This window comes from Etheostoma cragini, chromosome 15 (genome assembly GCF_013103735.1).
Source record: "Etheostoma cragini isolate CJK2018 chromosome 15, CSU_Ecrag_1.0, whole genome shotgun sequence".
Lineage (NCBI taxonomy): Eukaryota > Metazoa > Chordata > Actinopteri > Perciformes > Percidae > Etheostoma > Etheostoma cragini.
The window spans coordinates 4,158,640-4,171,073 of record NC_048421.1 but is presented as its reverse complement, the minus strand read 5'-3'; the positions used below and the strand labels follow the sequence as shown (position 1 = coordinate 4,171,073).

At 40.4% G+C, this 12,434-nt stretch overlaps 1 protein-coding gene across 1 annotated transcript; it reads right to left on the bottom strand.

Moving 5' to 3' along the window:
- Positions 1-562: 562 nt before the first annotated feature.
- On the bottom strand, positions 563-11,149 carry LOC117958640 (extracellular serine/threonine protein kinase FAM20C-like). The gene is made up of 11 exons (XM_034895141.1): positions 11,016-11,149; positions 8,491-9,015; positions 7,466-7,644; positions 5,091-5,169; positions 4,834-4,926; positions 4,450-4,565; positions 3,602-3,782; positions 1,752-1,861; positions 1,474-1,555; positions 1,306-1,365; positions 563-834 (listed from the first exon to the last, which is right to left on the bottom strand). The coding sequence occupies exons 2-11, from the start codon at positions 9,012-9,014 to the stop codon at positions 564-566; spliced, it is 1,695 nt and encodes a 564-aa protein (XP_034751032.1). The 5' UTR covers position 9,015; positions 11,016-11,149; the 3' UTR covers position 563.
- Between the last annotated feature and the right edge of the window lie 1,285 nt (positions 11,150-12,434).

Genomic DNA, 12,434 nt, shown 5'->3' with positions numbered 1-12,434 from the left:
AAACCCAACCACTCAAAATTGATTTCACTTGTTTGAAAATGATGTGACATAACCAATATAAGCCCATTCAGAGAGCCAACAGGTTGTTAAAGGTGGGAAGGAGAAAGTCTGAGAACGAACGGAAGAGACAATGTAAGAGGAGAGTACTGACTGGGCAATAGATTTTGACTGGTTGCAGGTTCATATCAACAAAGAACAAGGATTACAGTACCAGAGAGACAAAGGACAAGTTTGTGAAATGCAGGGTACAGTACTTTAAATATAGGGGTACAAGGAGGAGGAAGAACAAAAAAAAAATTGCATTTAATTTCTGTAATTTCTGATCAATTTTGAGCTACTAGGATAAAACGTGTTTTCCTTCATCAAAAGATAAAGACGAGAAATATGAAATTTGTTTTGAGATCACAGATACACTTCTCCCTGAGAACTACGGTATGACGTTGTAACAAAGTGTTTTCTATTTGTTGGTGTATTGTAGTTGAGGCTAGATCTGAAACGTTTTGTTTTTGTTGGATTCACCAGCTTTGACCTTAACGACATCATGCATTCATATGCAGACTTTATCAGATTTTTTCCTCAGTCAGGCTGTTGATCATATCTTGGTCGTAGCCTTCCAAGTCGTTGTGAATAACATCTGTGTGGTGTTCCTGACAGGCCTGCACCGCCTGTAGGATGGTTTCAAGACGCCGGTCCAAAGCATAGAGGTGCGGTTCAGAGAGGAGGGGGGCCACGCCTGCCAGAGGATCCTGGACCAAGGACTCCCGCATGACATCACTCAGACGGAAGGCAGGGAGGGACAGGAGACGCAAGCGCAGGAGGGTGGAGCAACGGATCCTACAAAGTGAGCGAGTGAAGAGCCAAATCAATGAAATGTTGACACCCAAATAATCCAGAGTTTTGCAAAAGCGTTTAGGTTTCCTCACGCCTCTCTGGGTCCTTCATTTGCATATATGTCAATATTTATTAAATTAAATGTTAACTGCACCTTGCAACTTTATCCACTCTTGAATGACATGGTCGTGGGTACTTTCTCACAATTGATTTCACCCATCCTCAGAGATGCAAACTCTTATTAAGCATTCAGCGCTTCTTTTGTTTGAGCCTGGTTGGTTCTGTTTTTTAAAGGTGCCCTGCCACATGTATTTCATTACTTTGTGGTAATGTCTGAAGTTCTACAATGGACTCTTTAACTTGGTTATCATGTTTCAAGCCATTCTAGTGTGGTATAGAAAGTCAGAGTCTCAAACTCGAGTCCCCATCTCTGCCCATTCTTTATTTTTAAAACCTCATTGTCTTTTGTTTTACCTGCAACACTGTTTCAAAGGAGTGAGAATAGAGGGCTCATCCCGAGAGTGTCTCCCAAACCTGGAAAATATTATCAACAACATTTCAGCCGTAAGAAAGTATAAATGAAAACGGTTGAGCATTATCAGCAGCTGACCATTATCAGCTGCTGATGATCATGGTACTCACGCCCGTCCGTTGTCCAGATGCAGCAGAAAAGTGTCATTGCCAAAGTTCTCAAAAGTCTCATAGTGATGTCTGTCCATGTTGCCTTTGAATGAAAAAACATTCATGTTTATTTAGGCAATGTGAGAGACATATTTGTAGAAATTGCAAAAAGACACATAAAAACATAATGACACTATGGCAACACATACAGTAGAGGTCATTGACCCCCATTACACTGCCTATAAGCCCCCCATTAAGCAAATTGACTACCGGGTGGAGTTTAAAATATAGAGACTGACTCATGAGGAAGTCCAGTACAGCCATGTCTATGACACCCAGCAGTCTGGTGCCGTGGTTGTAAGGAGGCGTCTGTTTCACTGTGTCACAGTAGGCCGGGTCCTTCTCCCACCTGGAAACAAGGTAGAAGAAAATGGATACCAATCGGCCAATACATTGATTTATAAGATATCATTTTAGTTTGAAAGTAAGGATTATTTTTTGTTCCTTTTGTTATGTAAAAATGAATTTCTTGCCTTTTTTATTCTTCTTGCCTCAGCCATGGTGGCTAATACGGCCCATGCTAACTAAAATTCCTCTTAGTGGAATGTATTCAACCTGTGTGAGACTTTCTGATTGCCTTCTGTCACTTTGTTGTTTAGTTTGAAAGAGTTTACAAGTTATTTGGGTGAAGATACTGACTATATATTCAGGGGTCAGGGTCTTTTTGGTGGAACTGACCATTCAAATAAGCTCAGGTTGGTTACGGAGCCACAGCCTGATATAAATGATAAATGGACTTCATTTATATAGCGCCTTTCTACCTAACCACACAAAAACTTTACAATTTGCCTCTAATTCACTCATTTATGCACACATTCATACATACAAGCGCTTGGATTCAGTGTCTTGCTCAAGGACACTTTAACATGTGGACAGGACAGGAGGAGCCAGGGATCAATCCACAAACCTTGTGATTAAAGTACGACTCTCTCTACCTCCTGAGCCACAGCCGCCCCAAAAATAAGACAAAATGTCAGAATAGTGCCCAAAAATGACACAGTTAACCTTATCACTAAATGAGTTAGATCAAATCCTGCATATCAGTCTGAGCACCTCGGAAAGCTCCTGCAACCCGACCCAGGGGTCCCACGATCAGAACCTTGGACAGTGATTGTACTCTGTGCATAATGTTCTTACAGTAAACAGGAGGACTCTACTACTGTGGACTGATCTATTGGTTTTCTCCAGCTAAAATTCTATTTTAACGTAATTCACATTTGATTTGTTGTGATCCAGAGGCCTCTGAGAAAAATATGCCCACATCTAAAATTTGCATATGGGCTTGTAACAATGTTTTATTCCACAGGGGAGCGTAAGAAAGTACTGACAGTACTCTGATTGTTTGCAATAATTACACTAATGATGACTGATAGTATTGCCATCTTTATTAATTAAACTAACTTGTGTGTTAGCCACAAATTTAATGTTGTGTTGCAGTTCTTTATCTTGACCACCAGGGAGCAGTGAAGACTCAGGATAATACACACACTCATCTTTATATTAAAGTACTCATATTATGTTTTTGGCTTTTCCCCTTTCCTTTATTGTGTTATATATATTTTTGTGAAAAAAAGCCCAAAGTCCACCCCAAATGGACTCATCATCTTCCAGAGAAAACACTGTTCACAAACTGCTCCTTTGTGACACACATTATAATGCCCGATAAGCTGCTAGCGTGGCGCGCCCTGCTTCTGACTGGTTAGTAGTCCCTAACTAGCTACTGCACGCGTGCAACTCCCAAGAAAGATAGAACAGAAGTGAGATGTCTCACTCTGTAGCTAAAACAGAGAGCTCAACACCCAGGGTGAAAAGAGGAGCTGCAGCAATATGCAGTACAACAAAAAATATTAAAAACATTCAACCACAGAAACCTATTCTGGTACAACCTCTGAATAGAATGATTTACCTGAAAATGATTAAACTATTAGCACTTTACACTCCAACATCAACAAGATAGAAACATTAAAGTACATAACATTTAAAACAGACAGATGTGTTTCCAATATTCTGTCCACCACTAAGTGGAGAAATGCATAAATGCAGGTAGCTATGACGTGGCTTTTAACGTCATATCAGAGAGTTTACCCACTTTGCTAGTTTGGAGCGGCTGTAGGAGCGTCTCCATGGTGACCTCCAGGATCTGCGGGGAGCTATGGCGAGGTCAGGCAGCATGGCGGCCAGGGAAACCTCCAGCGCATGTGGCTGACCGCACACAGGGTGCTCGGATGAACAGTAGTACTCACACTGGCCATAAAAGCACACGTTCCCCACTGGAGTGTGGAGAGTTGGGATCAAGTCACAAAATAAGTTTCAAGTCTTTGTTCTCAAATACCAAGTCAAATTCAAAGTTAAGACAGTCAAGTTCCAAGTCGTGTGTTTGTGTGTGTGTGTGTGTGTGTGTGTGTGTGTGTGTGTGTGTGTGTGTGTGTGTGTGTGTGTGTGTGTGTGTGTGTGTGTGTGTGTGTAGGTGTGTGTGAGTGTGTGTGTGTGTGTGAAAGAGATGGTGTTAACATTACAGTTGCTTACAAATGCATCAGTTTTATTCCCCAGTAGGGTTGTGCTTTTTGTGTTATCTTGTGGCCCTATGATGCAAAAAAACAAATATGAATATTAGTAATGAAAATGAATTGATTGAAAATACTTACATCTTTGGGCTTGGGGGAAGGTATCAAGTATTTTCAAGTCAAAAGGCTAAAGTCCATGTATCATTGTCATTGTCATATGTCATTGGTGATAAAGTCTAAGGTGAGTTCCATATGTTGCTTGACTGTATCAAGTTGAGTCTCAATTCAGCAAATTTGTGAATCAAGTCTGACCCGAGTCCAAGTTATGTGAGTCAAGTCCACACTAGTATGCTAGTAAAGCTTGGTGTTACTAAGTATTGCGGGTGGGTGTAGGCATGGATACATACTGTCCTAAATGCATGGCCACACATACCAGGGGAAGTGAAGAAGGTCCTTGACAGCCTTTTCTCAGTGGTAATCTCTCGAATCTCCGAGGTGACATTAATGAGTCGACCAACCACTGGAGGGATCCTGTTAAAGCCCAACAATCTGAAAAAAAAGAAAGATAAAGACAAAGGAGTAAGGACAGAGAGAAAAATGAAGGACTGAGCTGGAAAACGGAATGAGTTAGAAGTAGAAGAGCAAAACACCAAAATTCTTTTCAATTTACACTTTACACGCATCCCGATGCTACGAGCTGTACACTAGCTTCATGAAGGAGTAAACTCAGAGTTGCACCAGTGCTTTGGTGGATACAGAATGCTCTGTCTACCCAGCAGGACCCCTGCTGCCTGCTGACAGAGTGTAAAGGCTGTACCTGTCAAGGTGAAAGGCAGCAATCTCTGCATTGTGTCTTTCAAAGTCTGAGAAGTAGAAGAGGTTTGCATCCGTCTCGGCGTCTCTGGATTGTCTGTGCAACAAAATCACAAGAATGCATGAGGCTATATGCTGGTCTCATGTGTGTTGCGTTGTTTCATAAAAATGTGACCTCAAGTTGTGATTCAACTGAACCGGAGCAACGCAAACACTGCCACATATAGTCCAGTTGTCAGTATCAGGACAGTGGAGTCTTACCTCATGGGTTTCAGCAGAGCTTTTCCGTAGTTTGGGAACGATAAGAGCAGTTTGAGCTGGGTGCCTCCTGTCTTCTGAACTGAAAGATATGCATAACATATTAGATTATTTTTCAAAGATACAGTACATGTAAGGGTTATTTGAGTACTGCACTCTGTATATATTTAATGCAGTGCAGTAAACCTGTGTCTCTACATGGACATGGTGGCCTATTATATAGGTAAACCACAAACTGTTACTAGACCCTTCATTTGGGTTAGGATTTGCAGGGTTACATTACTGCAATATGCATGATATATTTATACTTAATTATACGTAATATACGTAATTGATTTAATCAGTTCCATGGATGCATTTTTAATAGCTGTAGTTGTACCATAATGCATTTTCTTCATGTAAAAACATCTGAATTGTCTTCTTGAATGGCTCTTTGGTAAATGTTTGGTGGCAGTTATACCCCAGCAACACATAAACAATGAACTTAGTGTGTCATTAGCTAGCTTCAAATATTGTCAACTCGTTTCCTTTTTGCAACATTGAGATCTTTAAATTAGACACAGAACTACATTTGGAGTCTCTTATCCAAAAATAAGGCTAACGCCAACTCATCCTCAACTCACACAACGGGGCAGACATTCAGAAGATGAGACTGCATAGGTTGGTGCATGTTTATGCTTCTAGGAGCAAGTCCAGTAAATAATTCAAAAGATATAAATCCTGAGATGTAAATCAAATCATCTCATATTTATTCATAATACCTGTTTATAACTTTGATTAAAGGAATCTGAACTTAAATGTTTAATGATATATTCACTGTGGTGCGTGTTAAACATAAAAGAAAAGTCAGCCTGTAGCTGAGATTAGTGCCTAATCTGCACCGTCTCAATGCATTATTCATTGTGCGGGATGCTGCAGACGGACGTCTGGGATGATTAAACACAAAATGTATGTATGTGTTAATGCAAGGGTAATCATATGCCTATGTGTGTGTGTCTGTGGGGGACGCAGGCACTCGGGTCAGTGTGTGTGTGTGTGTGTGGGTATGGTTAATGTAAAGTTGTGGGAGTATTATTTTTTTGAGCCTACAACAAAAAAAAGGTGCAAAATCAAGATTATCTGTATTTTCTAAAATGCCTTTTTCTTAACCTTGACTTGGTATTATGTGTGTGAGGGTGTTGCACTACACCAACATCACAAACAGCCTCTTAAACCCGGGTGAATCCGCACACATTAAATGTAATACAGATATTCACAATGCACACACACTATAAATGTTTGGTACAAAACACACGCCACCTCTTATTTTGCTTTACCACAATTTTCAAACTTTCATGTTGGGATTGAAAGAATATGTGGGTCATAAAACCATGAGCTGAATCCCCATGTTTTTTTGTTCTGAGTAAATATGCTTTGTGACATGTGTAACTTTGTGTGAATGTGTGTATGCGTTTCTAAAAGTGTAATCCTCGCTGTTTTAAATATGAACTTTGGCACAGTTTACTGTATTCACAGAGTGAAGATTTTGGTCTTTACTGTGTTGCCACTGGCTCAGGAGCATGTTTGTATAAAGGGGTTAGAGTTGAAATGAGAGAGCAGCCTGGTTGTGACTGTGTAATTGCATCAAGAGGTATCTGAAAGACCTTACTTAAATCAAACCTTAGCACTTATAAATACAGTTAAGTATATAAAGATGAGTATATATTGTAGGACAGTTCAGGGTTGAGATAAGGTCAGTTTCTAAATGAAATTTGAGGGTATTGAGCAATGTTGAGCTCTGAAGTGTACTGTTTGAAGTGCCGTGTTTTATCTCGGCTGCATTGGACCCACCTAGGCAACAAAATGTGTAAAACCAAGCTAAACGTGGGAATAGTGGAACTGAAAATCAAATGAAACAGGAGTTATAGTCTAAAACAATCTAATTTAACTAGTATGCATGTTAAATCCAGTAAGACACCACTTATAAAAACTGGCTCCTCAGTCTGCTTTGTTTCAAATCCTTCTCAATCGCATTTAAATATGGTGGCGAAAACAGATTCAGATCTTCAATCTGTTAATCACTAAATGAAGTGCTTTCACACAAGTACAGGTGCAGGTTTTGGCAGAACATGGGTACTATTTCAAGAATTATTGTCTGTAGCATTTTGTGTGCCAGTGACAAGCAATTCTCTCTGACTGACACTTCAGGAAGGATTTTTAGGAACAGAAGGATTATAGAGAGAGAAATGAAATCTAATTTACAGAACTGGTAATCCTTCCCCTTCTTCACTGTGTGTGCACCCTCATCTAACATCACCATTTTGTGTCTGGTTGACTTCCCTGGCTCTGTCTTTTCTTCTATCTGTCCACTGTCAGCCCCGTCTCCCTCATTTGCTCACCAGCACCGAGGACACGTTGCGTTGCCAAATAGTGAGTCAGCTGGGCCAGATTGGGATCCTTCCTGTTGTACAGGTCCCAGCGAGTGATGCCCAGGTGGAACCGTAGCCAGGCAGGGTGGCTCTCCACATCGCTCGTCAAAGTGATTTTGTCGTAGTCTTCCTCTTCACTGGCACTCTGCCTTTGGGGGAGGAAGTGGAGGTGATAAATAGGCACAACTGGCCAGTTAAGGTCACAGTCAAGCTGAAGTTTACAGAGTTTGTTTCAGGATGACTAGGAGATATGGAACAAGCTGTAGGTGTTGTAAAGTGAAGAATGTTCTATAAAAAGCAACACTTTAACAACTGAAGCAACACATAATACATAGCTTTGCAATTTTTAATGAAACTGTGGGACAACAGTAATACAGTATGTTGTTCCGTAGTCATGCTTGCTTTCTGAGACTATTTCTGAGCACATCAATACATAAGTTAAATGCTAACATTAGCAAACAAACATGCTAACAATGAAAATGCTAAAATGTGGACCACCCTTTTAGTTCAGCATGTTTTAATACTAACTTTTTTTAAGTAGCACATACAACAAAGTACTGTCTTCCATCTTATTTAGTGTGTTAGCAAGCTATGGGAATGCCATTTTGCAGTTATATAACAAAATGTTGGGCACTTAAATGTTCAGACCTGCTAAGCATTCAGGTGTTCACCAAAGTTGAATGTTTGGCCAAATGTCATGACAATCCAGTGGTGGAATGTCCATAATCACAAACTGACATCCATCCACAAAGCCATGCCACTAAGATGGGTAAAAAGAGGCTTATGATCTCATCTGTAAAGCAAGCCAAAACCTTAAATATTCACATTTTGGTAAGATGTGTGGAAGACTTGGAACTCAACCTAATAATTCAAAAAACAATGTTATTGCATAATCTAAAGGATATTCACTGTAATACAGAATAACAGTGTACATGCTTTTTTCCAGGCCTGTTGTTGTTTGATATATTATTCCTTTCTTGTTGTGTTTCACCTACCACTGACTGTCATCATCGTTGGCATCTTTGCTCTCCTCTTCCTCACTTCCTCTATCACTTGAATCATTTGTCTTCACCCTCAGCAGCCAATCATTGTCCTGCAGCTCTGGACGTGGCAGGTTGTACAGCGGATGCTTGAACAACGCCTCTAGCTTAGAACGCCCTTTGACCTTTTGAATCCCTTTTCCAGCTCCAATCAGTTTCTTTTCCCTCTCAGTGGCATCACTGATTGAGTCTTTCGCTTTGCGGTGCAAGGTGTTGACATTGAGTTTGTGTTGCTCCTCATTGTGGGAGGTTGATGGCAGTTTATGTGAAGAGGAGACACCTGAAGAGAAGTGTGAGATGGACTGGCGCTGCTGAGTATCTGTTTGTGGAATGGAGTAAGAGGAGGGGGTAGGAGGGACACAGACTGTCTGGAGGACAGATAGACAAAAAAATGCCAGGAGGAGGTGGAGAGCAAGAGACAGACACGCCAGAACCAGATAGATGGAGCGAGTGGATCGACCCAGGTTCTGTCGTATCATGCTAGTGGAAAGAGAGGTAGTAACAGAGAGAGAGAGAGAGAGAGAGAGAGAGACATTTAAAATCCAGACAATCCTTGGAGCCCTGCCAATCCTTCAAACACTATCATGATGAAAAATGTTCTGATCATTGCATTCCACTCATACATACTTAGAGGAGTAGACGCAATAAGAAAAACAACAGATGAATAAGAAGTATTACTTTGAAGCGGGAGACATTAACCCTCTGAGGACAAAAGACGCACCGGCGAGTCCCAGCGATGCTTGACAACACTCCTCCACAAAGGATACTCCAAAATTTAATTTTTGACATTTATTTACAATTTTATTCAGATAGACTTACAACGACTTTTGAAAACTCTTTCCAAGCACCAAAACAATGCAAACAAAGTGTGGGTATGTTTTCAAGAGAGATTTGAGAAATAGTTCTGAGTCAGGGCCAACTAATCTCTTTATACATTGCTCCGGAACTCTTTTGGGCTTCGCTATACAGAAAGCTGAGTTTGTCCTGAACATTTTGATGTGAAACACACGGGATCAGTTGCATGCAAATTCAAGACAATAGCTAAAATATCCTTAGAACTCAGAGGGTTAATGTCCAAGCAGTTTAATGACAAACAATCAAACAGTTGTGGCGAGATTACATCCACCAGAAATGTCACGTCAGAAGATCATCAAAGTCTGTAGACTATATCCAACGTATCCGCCTACAACGTATTTACTCTTTTAAAGACATTCAGCAGCCGTTAAACACCTGATTTGGCCTCTTAAGTTTACTGTAAACATAGGGGAGAATTTGTTGAGTAAATTTCTGCATCCTTTATCACTCTAGTAAACTAGATGCTCACATGGAACAATGTACTACTTTAATGAATCTCTAAAAGAAAGCAGTTTTCCTTTTTCATCTTGACCTTAATCACCCAGTACATGCAACTCTACTCTGTACCTAAGGAAAAGATAGATCAACAATGTGGTTGATGGGCACAGTTTTTCATAGAGAGAGAGAGAGAGAGACACACACACACACACACACACACATACGTACACACAACCAAACACTCAGAAGAGTAAACACTCCACTGATTACAGTTTTTTTCCGATTGCTAAACAACACTGGGCACAATTGAAGTCACATGTGCAAAACTCTAAGTGCAGTCTACACTACCAACAGTCAACTGAAGTAAACAGTTCACCTCTCCTGCAAAACTCATTCCAAGCAACACAACTCTTAACACACATCTCAAAACAGGCTCAGTGCAGCAAACACTATGACCAACCCTCACTGAGATAAGAGCAAAGATACCAACATGTCCAGGTAGGATGTCTGAGGTTACATACACAGCTATACACTATATCTTTACTATAGTAAAACTGCGTTCTTACTGTTTTTCAGAAAGTAATGCAGGTGAAAGCAATGGAAACACCACATTCATTAGTGTTTAGAGATGATGCAGACATCCAATGTGATGAAGAAAACGTGCTCCATGATGCTGGAGAGAGGCAGGATTAATCACGCTACTCTTTGTTACTGTTATGTACCTTTAGTTTTTTTCCAGTAATTCTATAAATTACTAGAGCCAAAACACTATATTGAAGCAAACTGCTGATTTTAGTGTCTGAGTTTTGTTTACCCGACGTAAAAATTTGGCATATTACATAAAATCTACATCTTTTCTTTAAAGAAACTATTGAGTAGTGTGAAGTCACTCAAAGTGTTCAAACTGTAAAGATGAGAAAGGTTGTAATTTCTGTATTGTTTTTTGATGTGTGTTCTGAGTGCGTGTGTGTTATCTCAGTGAGGATTGTTCATAGTGACAGACAGACAGGTAAATTGACAGAGGGACAGGCACTCATACATACATTCACACCTTACTTATTAAGCCAAAAAAACAAAAAACTGTGAGATAATCATTTACATCAAATACTCAAAAAAAGAAGTGCTCACTAAGAAAATCAATACATTATTGAACAACTCACTGCTCCCAAAATCCCTGTGTTACTTACATCTCATTCCCTTGAAGACCTCTTTGTATTCTTCTCCTAGTCTTCTGTTAATGGGGTAGATATTCAGAGTTTGAGACATTTCTGCCCCTTTTTTTTCCTGTTTGTTCCAGGGAAGATTGGTTGTGGTTAATCATGCGGTCACTGCAATCCAAACAGACGTATGAGGACTGGCATGTTGCGGTTGGAGTGACCTGTGTCTACGTGACCCATAGTTAAGAGAAAGGGAATCACAATATAGTGCCAAATGATCTTTTAGTCTGCCTGGATCAATGCAGACTGGCTGATTATGGCAGTGCTACACAGCAGTCATGTACAGAGGGCCAACATAAAATAACTGACTCTTTAATTTTGAAATACCACCTTAAACTTCCTATCTCTAAAGCAATACTGTTACATTTTGGAAACCATTGTCATTTGTTTTCTCGCCTAGAATCAGATGAGATTTAGTACCACTCTCCTGACTGTGCAACACAAATGAAGCAGTTAACTGGTTAGCTTAGCTTACCTTAGCATAAAGAGTGGAAACAATTAGCCAGGCTCTGTCCAAAGGTAACACAAATCAAATATTCATCTCTTTTACACAGACTCTCTTTTTGTCTTACTTTGAACCTGTCCCCTCTTCTTTTCTCCCTCGCCCCTTTTAACATAAATCATTCATTATATATCCTGCTATGACTTTAACTCCTCTCTGACTTTTAGTATTTTCTGTCCTCTGAGGGTTGAGAAATCGTTCTTTTGCACACTTCTAATTAGCCGACTCGATGTTTCTGTTAATTAGCTAACTCAGCTCTGAGAGAGGATGCATTATGCAGCAGGTCCCAGTAGAGCAGGCTGATATTGGTTTCAAACCTTGAGCAATATGCTGTGGCATTAAATGCGGCCTCTGAGAGTGTTTCATTACATGTGAACAAATGTTAAATGTCACAAATGAGATTAAAATATAAACACACAAACAGAACCCCACACACACACACACACCTGCAGACAGATGCTGTAGGTTAAACACAAAGAGACAGAAAACCACAGAGAAATACAGCGGCCTCCAGCACTTCAAACACTGGCTAAAACACAACGAAAAACTATTACACCCTTCGGTACTCATGAGGCCATTTAAGCAGTTTTTGCACTCAGGCACACACACACACACACACACACACACACACACACACACACACACACACACACACACACACACACACACACTACGTCTCAGAGGCTTTCATCTGTCAACCCTCCTCCACGTGATCCAATCTGCCCTGCTCTTACGCCCTCTAATGTGCCAGCTGTGATCTTTAATTCACTTTGTGTTATTATCCTGAGTTTGCACAACAGAGTCGCCGTCCGCCTACCTGCTGGATCCAGCACACGCACGCTCCAATTGGGTACCACAATTCTGGGTTGTTTCCAAGCAACCTACAT